Source organism: Lutra lutra, chromosome 8 (assembly GCF_902655055.1).
Source record: "Lutra lutra chromosome 8, mLutLut1.2, whole genome shotgun sequence".
NCBI lineage: Eukaryota > Metazoa > Chordata > Mammalia > Carnivora > Mustelidae > Lutra > Lutra lutra.
In genome coordinates, this window is record NC_062285.1 from 125,253,949 (window position 1) to 125,267,977 (window position 14,029).

At 33.9% G+C, this 14,029-nt stretch overlaps 1 protein-coding gene across 3 annotated transcripts in view; it reads right to left on the reverse strand.

Annotated features, from left to right (window-relative positions):
• Positions 1 to 14,029, reverse strand: part of NUP37 (nucleoporin 37) — a 44,173-nt gene that overhangs the window by 20,850 nt on the left and 9,294 nt on the right. For all 3 annotated transcript variants that reach the window (XM_047740984.1, XM_047740985.1, XM_047740986.1), the window contains exons 3-5: positions 12,965 to 13,089; positions 9,342 to 9,414; positions 7,444 to 7,538 (exon numbers count right to left, since the gene is read on the reverse strand). In XM_047740984.1, coding sequence (XP_047596940.1) covers positions 7,444 to 7,538; positions 9,342 to 9,414; positions 12,965 to 13,089 — 293 coding nt within the window. The remainder of the gene's footprint in view (positions 1 to 7,443; positions 7,539 to 9,341; positions 9,415 to 12,964; positions 13,090 to 14,029) is intronic.

Here is a 14,029-nt window from a genome sequence, read left to right on the forward strand (position 1 = left end):
AAATGAGAATGAAATTTGGAAATACCTCAAAGGGTGGGGGTATTTCAAGATAGAAGATACAGTTTTTGCAAATTTTTTTAGTATCCCATCCCATAGCACAACAGTTAATTATTCTGATACTATCCATATAAAAACTGGCTGATTTGCAAGACAATTATCCTTCCTTAGTTTTTCAACTTGACATTCTATAATTTTTATTGTGTTATTTCCACTTTGAAATATTTCCCTCTTTCACTTTTTTTTTTTATTACTAATGACGTGAGTTTTATTCTAATAACTGAAGCTTTACTCAGGGCTATGACACTGTAGCACTCCAGATGGCACTATTTACATTGTACTTTAGGCAAACCATATCCCTGGAACTGTGCATTGGCAGCCCTGCCTCTGCCTTACGTTTTCCTGTCATCTTATTTTTCTCATATTCAACTTTATTTATTGTAAAGAGGGACAAAGACTATCTCACTTGTCTTCTTACATAGTCCTAAGTATATACACACTGCAACAGTACTGTATAACAATTTGTTTTCTTTTTATAGAAATGTATAATACAATTAAGGCACTAAATATTTTTGATGATTTTATACTTTGATAGCTTATATTTTCATGAGTTTCATTTAAGGCTGTATAGCTGGCACTGTGAAATATTTTAAAAGGGGGGATATTGCGGCTGATAATGAACTGCTAACTTAAATGAGAACTCGATTTTCTTTTTTTTTTTTTTTTTAAAGATTTTATTTATTTATTTGACAGAGAGAGATCACAAGTAGGCAGAGAGGCAGGCAGAGAGAGAGAGGAAGGGAAGCAGGCTCCCTGCTGAGCAGAGAGCCCGATGCGGGGCTCGATCCCAGGACCCTGAGATCATGACCTGAGCCGAAGGCAGAGGCTTTAACCCACTGAGCCACCCAGGCGCCCCGAGAACTCGATTTTCTTACAAACTTGCATAATCACAGAATACTAAAACTACATGGAAGCTTAGAAAAAATTTAATTTATCATCTTCTATAATAATATTTCAGAGTATGAGTAGCACCTCAGTTCACAGTTTGAATTAATGAAGTTATATCAAAGAATACAGAGAAGAAAGAGCTAAAATATTTTTAGATGTGAATACCATCTTCTTAGGATACATCTGAAAATTGTCACTCAGGCAGGTGAATGCAGGTACTAGGGCCAGTACTAGGGCCAGACTGCCTGATATGCCGGTTCCTCGACTTAACAGCAATATGTCCCTTGCCACAAATTACTTAGCTTCTTAGTATCCCCATTATATAAAATGAGCATAAAATAGTACCTATCTCAGAGTTGTTGTAAAAATTAATTAAATTTACATAGGTAAGGTAATTAGAGTGGTGGTTAACATACAGTAAAGCACAATAAAATATTTAGTAATACTTTGGCTATTAATATTGTAATTCATTTATACAAAATAAAATAGCTTTGTCAGTCTTGGAGAAGCCTGAAATGGTTCCGAAATGATTATTTACAGGCTTAAAAATGTCAGTGATTCCCCCTCCCCTTCCTCTACTCTTTCCCCTACTGTCCCATAGAAAGAAAGAAAAAAAATAAGTCAGTGAAGACCAAGTACCTAGCACAGTGCCTGGCACACAGTAGATGTTTATTTGCTGACTGAATGAACTAGTCTATAGATTAATTTATTCTCAATACATTTATTTGTTCTTTATAACAAGAGATAAACAAGTGACAACTTTTTATTCCCTAGACTGACATACTAGTATAAGTAAGAACTACCTTTACTGTCTGATTTAGAATTTGGCAATTTCAATAAACTATATAATTCTTTTTTTATTTTCAGCATAACAGTATTCATTACTTTTGCACCACACCCAGTGCTCCATGCAATCCATGCCCTCTCTAATACCCACCACCTGGTTCCCCCAACCTCCCACCCCCCGCTGCTTCAAACACCTCAGATTGTTTTTCAGAGTCCATAGTCTCTCATGGTTCACCTCCCCTTCCAATTTCCCTCAACTCCCTTCTCATAATTCTTATGAACCTGTTCAGGAGATAGATTGTTTAGAAATGATGTCCCTAAGACCATAAATCTAGCTAATTATAATACTCCGTCTCTCTGAAACGACAAGTTAAACATTAGAAAATACACATATTTTAAATGTACATATTTTAAAACATATTTATTTTAAAAATTATTTTAAGTTGGCACTGAGTCAGAGAAATATTTCTTCTGCTCTTTATAGTACAAAATGTTAAGAATCTATATTGTAGTCCTGCTCCTATTATATAGTCTCTTTTGTTATATATGTGATAATGTAATATTCCTTTGTATAGACTATAGTATTTTATATAATAAAGCTTAGTATTTAAAAATTTTTGACATTTTATTCACTTATTTTATTTTACTCCCCATTTTAACCAATAATTCAGGGCCACTTAGTACATTCCCAATGTTATGGAACCATCACACTCTCTAGTTCCAGAACATTTTGATTATCCCAAAAGGGAACACTGTACCCATTGAGCAGTTTCTATTCCCTTCCTAGACCCCTACTGTTCCTGGAAACCACTAATCTATTTTTTGTCTCTATGGATTTCTTTATTCTGGAGATTTTATATAAATGGAATCAAAGAATATTTTACGTCTACTTTCTTTCACCTAGCATAAAGTTTCATCAATGTTGTAGCATGTATCTATACTTCATTCCCTTTTATAGCTGAATAGTGTTTCAAAATAAGGATATACCACATTTTGTTTATCTAGCCATTTGTTCTTGGACATTTGGATTTTTTCTACCTTTTGGCTATTGTGAAGAGTGCTGCTAGGAATATTCCTTTGTACATTTGTTTGAAGACCTGCTTTAATTCTTTTGAATATTTACCTTGGAACAGAATTGCTGGGTCATGTTTAACTGTTTGAGGAAATGACTAAAATGTTTCCACAGTGTCTATACCCATTTTACATTCCCACCAGCAGAGAATGAGGGTTCTAATTTCTTCACAGTTTTCCCAACACTTGTTACTTTCTATTTTTGTTTGTTCTTTTCTACCCTTGTGAGTGTGAAGCAATATTTCATTGTGGTTTTTTTTTTAAGATTTTATTTATTTGAGAGAGAGAGCGAGCGAGCGAGTGCATGAGAGGGGAGAAGGTCGAGGGAGAAGTAGACTCCCTGTGGAGCTCAGAGCCCGATGTGGGACTCAATCCCTGGACTCTGGGATCATGACCTGAGCCGAAGGCAAGTTGCTTAACCAACTGAGTCACCCAGGCACCCCTATTTCATTGTGCTTTTGATTTGTATCTCCTTAATGTCTAATGACACTCAGCATCTTTTCACGTGCTTGTTGGTTAGCTTATACATTTTTTGGAGAATTGTCTATTCAAGACATTTGTCTGTTTTGTCTTTATTTTATTGAAGCATAATTAGCATATAGTGTTATTTTAATTTTAGGTGTACAATATAATGACCCAACAATTCTATCTGGGTTGTCTTTTGTTTGTCTTTTTAATGTTCAATTGTAAGAGTTCTTCATATATTTTGGATGAGACCCTTATGTTATGATTTGCAAATATCTTCTCCCATTCTGTGAGTTGTCTTTTTGCTCTTTGACATTGTCCTCTGATGCCCAAATTTTAAATTTTGATGAAGTCCAATTTATATCTAGTTTGTTGTTGTTATAGTCACCTTTGGTGTCATTTCTAAGAAATCACTGCCAGATCCAAGGTCATAAAGATTTGCCCCATGTTATCTTCTAAGAGCTTTCTAATTTTAAATAGATATTGTTGAGGATTTTTTTCATCAATATTTGTAAGGGATGTTGGTTTGCAGATCTTGTGATGCCTTTGGTATCAAGATAATGCTGGCATCATAGAATGACTTAGAAAATGTCCCCTATTTTATTATCTAGAAGTATTTGAGAGACTGGTGTTGATTCTTCTTTAAATGTTTGGTAGAATTCACAAATAAGGCATCTTGTCCTGGGCTTGCTTTGTTGGGAAGTTTTTGATTATTAATCTCTTTGTTATAGATCTATTCAGATATTCTCACTTTTTCTTGAATTTTGTGTTTCTGGGAATTTCCCATTTCATCTAGGTGAACTTGCTGGTGTATAACTGTTCATAATACTCTCTTAAAATCTTTTTATTTCTGTAAGGTTGGTAGTAATGTCCCACTTTTTCTGATTTTACCAATTCTGTCTAGCCAAAGGTTTGCTAATTCTGTTATATCTTTTCCAAGAACCAACTTTTGGTGTCATCAGTTCTCCATTATTTTCTATTTTGTTTATCTCTGCTATAATCTTTATTTTCCTTCTTCTGCTACCTTTGGGTTTCCTTTTTTCTTTTTCTAGCTCCTATGAGGTATAAACTGAAGTTACTGATTCAAGTTCTTTCTTCTCTTTTTCCTTCTTTTTAGGTAGGTATTTACAGACACAATTTCCCTCTGAGCACTGTTTTGCTACATCCTATCAATTTTGTTGTTTATTCACTTTTAGTCACCTCAGAGTACTTTTTTTTTAAAAAAATTTTTTTTTTTTTTTTTGGTTTTCAAAGAATTTATTTATTTATTTAATAAAAAGAGAAAAATCACAAGTAGGCAGAGAGGCAGGCAGAGAGAGAGGGGGAAGCAGACTTCCTGCTGAGCAGAGAGCCTGATGTGGGGCTTGATCCCAGGACCCTGAGATCATGACTTGAGTCAAAGGCACAGGCCTACCCCACTGAGCCACCCAGGTGCCCCCTCAGAGTAATTTCTAATTTCCCTTATGATTTCTTCTTCTTTGACTATTTATAGGTTGATATTTAATTTCCACATATTTGTAGATTTTTCAATTTTTCTCTGTTACTGACTTCTAGTTTATTCCACTGCGGTCAAAGAAGGCACTCTGCATGATTTTAATCTGTTAAAATTTATTTAGATTTATTTTTAGGCTTAACATACAGTTTATTCTGGAGAATGTTTCATGTGCACTTGAGAAGAATGTACATTCTGCTGATGCTGAAAGTGTTTTGTATACATTTGTTAGGTGAGGTTATTTATAATGTTATTCAAATCCACTCGTTCCTTATTGACCTTCAGTCTAGTTACTCTACTAAGCATGTATTTTTTAAAGCATGGTATTACCTGCATATAAAGCTACTCCCAAGATGAAACAGGCTCTGCTTATAATTGGACAAGGATTTTATTTGTCCAAGTGAACAAGTGAAACATGCAGATCCAAACTAATCAGTAGGATTTCTTTAGTATAGTGATAAGAATGATTCCTAGGATATAAATAGCTATTTCCATTGCTTAAACTGTAGTTGCCATTTGGATAGTGTCTTTATTAATAACTCAGCAATTCTATACTTCGAATTAATGAAGACAGTTGTACTGAAATGTTTTTCTCTTGTAATCCTATCAGAAGTCCTTCTTTCCTTTGTTACTATGAGAGTATATGATACCTACTACTCTTCCTTAAACTTCTTGATTTATGCTATTTCTTTTAAAAGTCTTATTTATACTGCTTTTGGCCCAAAAGGTTTGACTTTAATGGCCAATCAGAACTGTCCTTTATTTCTGATTGGTGAACTAAGCTGATGAATTCTAAATTTACCTCCCCAGCTACTGCTAAAATGATGTTATCAACCCCTATATCTCAGTGGCTTACAAAAATAAGCATAAATTTCTTGCTCATGAGTCTGTGGGAAGCTCTATTTCAAAATGCCAGATGGGTCCATATTTGTTCCATTTGTTTCTCACTGTGGAACAATGAGAAACCGGTAGCTATCTAGACATGCTCATCCTATAGAAGACAGAGGACAGTAAGTCAAGACAAACCGGGTAAATCATTTAAATATCTGCTTGCACCACAGCTGCTAACATTGTATCGGCCTAAGCAAGTCACACAGCGAAGCCCAATGGTGTGGGAAAATCTTCTCCATCCTTGTGAAAGGGGGAGGGAGAGTAAGTATTTGCTGAACAATAACATCATCAACCACAGCCTAGCAAAATAAAGCAATTAGGGGCAACACAGTACGTTTTTTAAAAAAGTTATGTTTATTTAAAGGACTTACTTTGAAGTTAAGCCTTTCTCCTTTTTAGAGTAATATTGTTTTTACTTTCATAAAATGATGGTAATAATAGAAGGCAGCAGACCTTTTAAAATTCTTATTACTTGACAAAATAAAAAATTGGCAACCTTCTGTCAGTCCCAAAATTTTAGGACAATTTTACTACGTTACAAAAACCCAAAACTCTACTACAAGAAAAAAAGTAATCACAGACCACTGAATGTAATCCCAGGTCTCTGGCTATTGTTCACTATTCAGAGGCTATTCCTTGGCTTTCAAAGGCACTCATTTTCACCCTTCTCAGGTTTCATTATTCCAAATGCTTGTGATTAGGAAAGTCCAGGAGTTAGAGAACGAAAATGTCATTATTTATATCTAGTGATCTAATCTAACTTTTTACTTTAAAAATGGTCCCATTTACTCTTCAGGTCTCTATATAAACTTGGTTTTGTAACACTTGAGGCCCTAAAATCTTAATGGCATGTAAATCTTTCATGTCCTAGACATGAAAATTTTAACAGGCAGTACATAAAGAATAATGGCCTATGACTCTATAACTTTAAAAAGATGAGCTATTATGATTAAAATTTAAAAAGTAGCCAGTGGCTTTACTTCCAGTGTGAAAGGACACATATTTAATGGTTTTATATATATATATATATATATATATATATACATATACAAATATTTATGAATACTAATGATTTTGTCATAGTCTTACCAAACATTAAAATTATATAAAATAGCAGAGCTGTGTCCCCCCCCCCATAGTACTGTTAAAGCAAGTGAAGCAACTGGCATACTTACAGAATTCCATTTCACTCCTAACTCCTCAGCTTATTTCCACCTCCTACTCTTGCTGTCATCTTGTTGTTTACTTGTGATATTCTCTAGCTTTAAGCAATATTAAAAAATGTCATAGCTATCTCATCCATTCCAAACTAGGGATGGAGTTGAAGAACAGGATATTGAAATGCATTATATCTGCAGAAAGCCTTATATGAGACTTCCAAATTAGTCAAAACAGGAAATTTCCTATGAGTCCTACTGCAAATGAGATTTACAATTCATTTATAAACATTAACTTATCAGAAAGGATCTGTGAAATAACTTCATAATATGGCAGTTGCCTTTTATTATCTTACTGCTCTTACCCAATATTGGAGAATTTGACACAATACATATTTAAATTTCATAAATATACAAATCTACAATAAGAGGCAGAGAGGGAAGTTTCCGTTAACTGGAATTCACCAGTTTTGAAACTCATGTTTGTGCCATGCTTACAATTTAAATAAAGTATGCATCTTTTACAACATCTTACAGAGTATATACAGAAGCTAAATTTTCTGTAATTTTTACAATGTAATTCTCATTAAAATAGGATGAAAATTGAAAAATGTGGTTTTAACATAAGTAACATACCTGCAGGTATGATCATCACTCACACTTGCAATTTCTTGGCCTTCTTTGGGATCAAACACCAAACCATTAATGAAATCTGAATGGCCCTCTAAAACCTGACATCAGGGGAAAAGGTAGTAAGAATACAGAAAAAAAAATCTACAAAATTTCTACTAATATTTTTACTTCACTGCCTTAAAAGCTTTCACTGCATGCTTCCCTTCTCTATAAATATTTCTTAAGCAATCTGCTATTTTTAAGGCATGATTTATACACCCACTTTTTCTGGAAGGTTTATCTTGGAAAGAAGCTGATCATTCAACACACTCTATTAGCTTGATCTTTCTTTTCTAGTATGCATTTCTTATAAAAACACACACACACTTTTTTACAGTACCTGTCCTCATCTTACCTCCTCTCTTACTTGTTAAATAAAGCTTAAATAAAAATTAAAGCTAGAAGAAATTTCTAGGGGCACTACACTGAGATAGAACCCCAAGTCATACCTACTGCTCTGCACACTAACTACTTAATAAACATAGTATGGGTTTCACCTTATGGGGTCTTTATTTACTTCCTCTATGTAACTGCCAGCACTGGAGACAAGTTAGTATTAGAAGCCCATAATCACAACAACCCAGAAATTCATTTTTGTTTTGTGGTGAGAACATTAAAGATCTACTCTCTTAGCAACTTCAAGTATATAAGCCATACTATTAACTATACATATTATGCTGCATATTCGGTTTGCAGAACTTATTTACCTTATAATTGGAAGTTTGGTACTCTTTGACCAACATCTCCCCATCTCCCCCAGCAACAACCATCTTACTCTCTGTTTCTATGAGTTTGGCTTTTTAAAAATCCACCTATAAGTGAGATCATACAGTATTCGTCTTTCTCTTATTTTACAGGGTTATTTATTATACTAATAGAAAACACATATATAGAACTTACTATGTACAAAACATTGTTCTATCTGTTTTGTATGAATTAGCTCAGTTAATCAATGCTCATAACCTTATGACACAGATGCTATTATTATGCTCATTTTATAGATAAGGAACTAGGCACAAAGAAATTAGGAACTTGACCAGTCATACTCTTATTAACATGATAGAATTAGGCAGTCTGGATCCTGTGTCTGTGCTCTTAAGCGCTTTATAATCCCACCTTACCCTACATGCTGCACTGATCATTGGTTCTCTCGAAGTTTGACTCTCAACTCTGTGTGTGTTCATGTCTATTATACTCTTACTATACCCAAATGTGAATTTCTAAATCCCCCTCATTTGCTGTGCCTACCTAATATTTTAATAAATGATATCAGATTTATAATCTGTAGTCCTTACTATAGCCAAAAATAGAGTACATGAGATCCTGAATTATATACTTTAAAGATGAAAATTAAACATCATTTTATTTTATTATTTTTAAAGATTTTATTTATTTATTTGACAGAGAGAGACACAGTGAGAAAGGGAACACAAGCAAGGGGAGGGGGGAGAGGGAGAAGCAGGCTCCCCGCTGAGCAGAGAGCCCAATGTGGGGCTTGATCCCAGGACCCTGGGATCATGACCTAAGCCGAAGGTAGGCGCTTAACGATTGTGCCACCCAGGCACCCCTTAAACATCATTTCAAACTGAGATAAATCCAAGTAAAAAGGCAAAAATAATGTTTTAAGGGGTGCCTGGGTGGCTCAGTGGGTTAAGCCTCTGCCTTTGGCTCAGGTCATGATCTCAGGGTCCTAGGATGGAGCCCTGCATCAGGCTCTCTGCTCAGCAGGGAGCCTGCTTCCCCCTCTCTCTTTGCCTGCCTCTCTGCCTTCTTGTGATCTCTGTCTGTCAAATAAATAAATAAAATATTGTGAAAAAAAATGTTTTAAAATAAAGAGTTATGAATTATACTTGTCAACATACCTTATATTCATTTTTATCTTGAAGATCTGAAGTAAATAATCTTATTTTCATATCAGCAGCTGAAGTACAAAATCTGGAAGTGAAAAAACAAAAACCAACACAAATCAATGACTAGAGCTACAAGCTACAAGCAGAAACAACGATGAATCTCACATACATAATGCTAAGTGAACAAAGCAGGACAAAAAAAGGATATTATTATTCCATTTGTATGAATGTTCATAAGTAGGAAAAAATAAACTTTATTGTTTCAGGGATGCATACATAGCTGATAAAACTATTTAAAAAAGAAAGAAAATAACTGTCACAATAATCATGAGCTTAATTATCTTTAAGGGTAAGGGAGAAAGATGATTTGGGAGGGGCACAGTGGGGACCTTGGGTGCTAGGAATGTTCTATTTCTTGACCTGGGTGATCATTACAGGTGTTTGTTTTACAACAATTCGTTTTACAATACAATAGTAAAACAAAAGTTTTACAACACACTGTGTATGTACTTTTTCTGCACTTTTTGGCATATATGCTGTATTTCATAACACAAATAAAAGGTAAGAAAAACTAAAAAGCAAAGCTTATCTACCTAATTCTTCTCCTTTGAATTTCTCCTATTATTATTTTGGATATTCATATTTTCATATCCAGAGGAAACTGTAGAACAGACTTGCTACAACAACATTACTAATGTGAGATCTCCTAATGTAGATCTCATACTTATGTCATAAGAAATCATTTAAAAATCTCTCTTCAAAATATAATTTCTAAAATAGAAAAAGATTACTTTAGAAGGTTTCTAAAAGAAATATCCCAAGCAAAATGTTTATAAAGTATTAGTAGAAGAGTAAGGCCAAGTTCAGTAAAAACATCAGGACTTACAGGGGTTAAAGATTATTTTCTTAAAAAAAAAATTAATGAAAGAATCTTATTAAAAGAAAAAAACACAGACACACACACACAACTTTATGGCAACTTTATGTTTTTCCACTTTTCTCCAAACTTTGCTGCTTGAGTTTATACATGGTAAGTATATTTACACCACCCTTTAATTAAACCATAAAGCCTCAGAGAATAGAAGTAAGGTGAAGCATTACTTTCCAGCAAGTGTGAAGAAAAGCAAGTGGGGATGAACAGAGAGAGAGAGCAGAACTGAAGGCAACTAAATGCTAAAGATAAAACACTAGGAATGGGTTCTTTCTAGCTGTAAGTTAAGCTAATGATAAAACAGACACCAAGTTATACCTCAGCCATCTTTTTTTTTTTTAAGATTTTATTTATTTGAGAGAGAGAGAATGAGAGGGAGCATGAGAAGTGGAGGGTCAGAGGGAGAAGCAGACTCCCTGCTGAGCAGGGATCCTGATGCAGACTCAATCTGGGACTCCAGGATCATGACCGGAGCTGAAGGTAGTTGCTTAACCAACTAAGCCACCCAGGCGCCCCATGAGTCATCTTAATACGTATTATACTTTATACGTATTATACTTTATATGTATGTATATACATACACACACACACACACATATACATATATAATGTATTTCTTATTTTACTTTATTTTTCTTATTTTACTTTACATATATACGTATGTAAAGTGAAATAATAGATTATATATATATATATGTAAAGAAATACAAATATAGTTTAATCATAATTGTGTGAAGTTATTTATGAAAAAATAGGATACTGAGTATAGAAATGGCCTTTAAAAATATTTTGTATATTCCAAATTTGATACAGTAAATGTGTAATGTTTTATAATAAAATATTTGATTTATTTAAAAACAAAACTGTGCAGTCAGCTTGCTCTAATAATATTGTCTTTAAAATTGATGGCTGGTTAATATTCTGAATTTATCATATATATTTGCAGAAAAAATCTGAAGCTGCTTATCAGACAACATCAACAAAAAAGGTGAAACAGTAACAGCATATGTCATCTTATGACGTTAAAGTAGGACAGGAAAACAGGGATCAAGCAGAACCATGGAGGAAGATAGTTTGTCTAGCTTTCAAAATCTGCTAAAAAATGCAGAAACTAACTGACTCTTGTTTAACTCCAGATTTTGAGAACACTTTCTTTTAATATAAAAGGAAATGAACAGCAAACTGGCTATTAACAATGATATATGTATATTAACAAGTGCTGTTGTATGGATTATTTAAAATTAGGTTAGCTAAAATCTGTACAGCTTCTAAAGGAAACAGAACATCTTCACAATGTTGCTGTAGGCAAATATTCTTTAGATAGGAAATAGAATCCATATGAAAAAGTGCTCAAAATCATGAGTCATCAGGGAAATGTACTTGTGGTTCCAAAAATAATGGCTAAAATAAAGACTGACAACAATAAATGCTGAAGAGCTGGTAGAGCAAGTTGAACATCTCTAGATTAACTGGTGGGGATATAAAACAGTAGAACCACTATGGAAACTGGTACTTTCTTAAAATGTTAAAAAAACATTCAACCACCCTCTGATTTAGCAGTTTTGCTCCTAAGAATAAGGAAACCATGTATCTACTAAGAGCTATATATACAGGGGTGCTCATAGCAACTTTAGTCATAGCAGCTGAAAACTGGAAACTGTCTGGTGTCTACTTAGAGGAGAATGGATAAACAAACAGTGGTATTTATACCATGTAATGGAATACTTTTCAAAAATAAAAAGAATCACTGGTAGTTATAACATGAATAAATCTCAAAAACAACCAACGAGGCACAAAAGTATATTCTGTATGATTCCACTTATATGAAGTTCTAGAATAGGCAAAATTAACTTCTGAAAATTAGATTAATGGTTGCTTTGGCAGAAGATGGGGTACAAGGATTGACTGGGAAGGAGTACTAAGAAACTTTTGAAGTGATAAAAATGCTATGTATTATCAGTACATGGGTTATACAAGTGTATGCATGGCAACACTGATCAAATGGTACCCTCAGAAGTTGAGAATTTCACTGTATGTGAATTATCCCTCAATTAAAAAAAATTAGGTTAGTTCAGTAAGAGCTAACTAACGATTGCTATCTTGTTTACTAAAAAAAGGCATATCTTTTAGATTTGGAATCTGTGGAAGCAAGGTTAGTTTTTCGTAACAAACATTAAACAATCTGACACATATTGCCTTTGTGAAGAAGGCCTCAGCAGGTACTGTCAAGATTTTTCTCAAAAAGGAACTGTTCTTTTCAATGCTTTCATAAAAACTGAAGCCCAAGGATTAGAATTATAGTTTTATGTACTGTTAAACAAGAAAATGTGACACTGGCCTCTGTGTAGCAGTAAGGTTCATTAATGACTCAATCAAATCTACTTATTTTAACAGTTATACTTTCAATAAGTGGTAAACTCAGTGAAGAATCTGTGAAGACTTCAAATGATTCAGATGAAACTCAAGTAAAGAGCTTTATGGTCAGGCCCCAACACATACTCAAGGCATCACTACCATGTTGCATATTTAAATCACAAATTCAGATAGTAAGACTAAATTAAGAAATAATGGCCAATGTTAAAATATCTAATATCTGAAATTGGGAAAAATGGAAATGGAGGAAAAAAAGTCCTTATCAAAAGGCTTCAGATCACTTAAAACAAAGGACATTAATAAATACTACACTTAATAGTTTTAAACTTACTTGATTACTGGAGGCAATGAATCAAGTCTAGTTTCTGGGCTCCACGCTATGCCATCGACCCTGACTCCATGCTGAAATGTTCGTAGTGTTTTATACTGAATTCCTTCAATGTCTGCTTCTTCCTCCTAAGCATATACAGTAAATGTTTTAAGAAGTTATGAAAACAAACACTATAACATTCTGATTTTACCATAATGAAGAATTTATCAGGAGGCCATATATATTCTTTTGAGAAAGTTCGAAAACAGGTTAGATATAGAGATTTAACTGGTTAGCTGAGCAACACTGACAACAAAAATAGCTAAAACTGTCTAAGTCTCGTGGAAAACTCTATAGGACAACTAAAAACAAACAGTAAATATATTATTTTTTTACACAGCATTATATATAGCACTATACATATGTAAGATGTTACAAATTGTTCATCTAATATTGTTATGGACTATGAATAGTGAATATGTTAATACAATCTGGTTAATTTAGTCTTTTGGATACAAGATTCTGGTTTAGATATTTAAAGTCAGCTTATTTACCTGCTTTGGTACTACTAAAGTAATTTCAGTTTATATTCATGGGAAGATGAGGAAAAAATGAATTTTGAAGTATTTAGGTTTGGAAATAGGGATAATCACCTGAAAAAGTTTCCCATTGTAAAATAATGTAACGCAGCAGCTATCTTAAGTACTTCTGTCCACATCCAAAAATTAACAGGTTCAGTTTGCAGGAAAAAAGGACAAAGTTTAGTGCCTGCACAAGGAAGGATGATTGGAGACTTCTGCAAAGATCCAGGTCCTTTAAAGGGGAAGTAGGGAAAAAACCCCCAAACCGAAAGTGCCATGTAAAATATCTACCATGGGTGAAGGCTAAGAGAGAAAAGCCACTTATGAGAAATCTCTACCATAAGCTGGCTGTAATATGAGTCTGTGGCTTGAATTCACATTAACTATGTGCTCCAGAAAATGACAATTGATTTCAAAATGGTCATATGTTGGTAGTGGCCCAGAGCACCTGACAGACAAAGGCAAATTCTCTTTGGATGAACTACCTCTACCCAGGTCTCAAAAA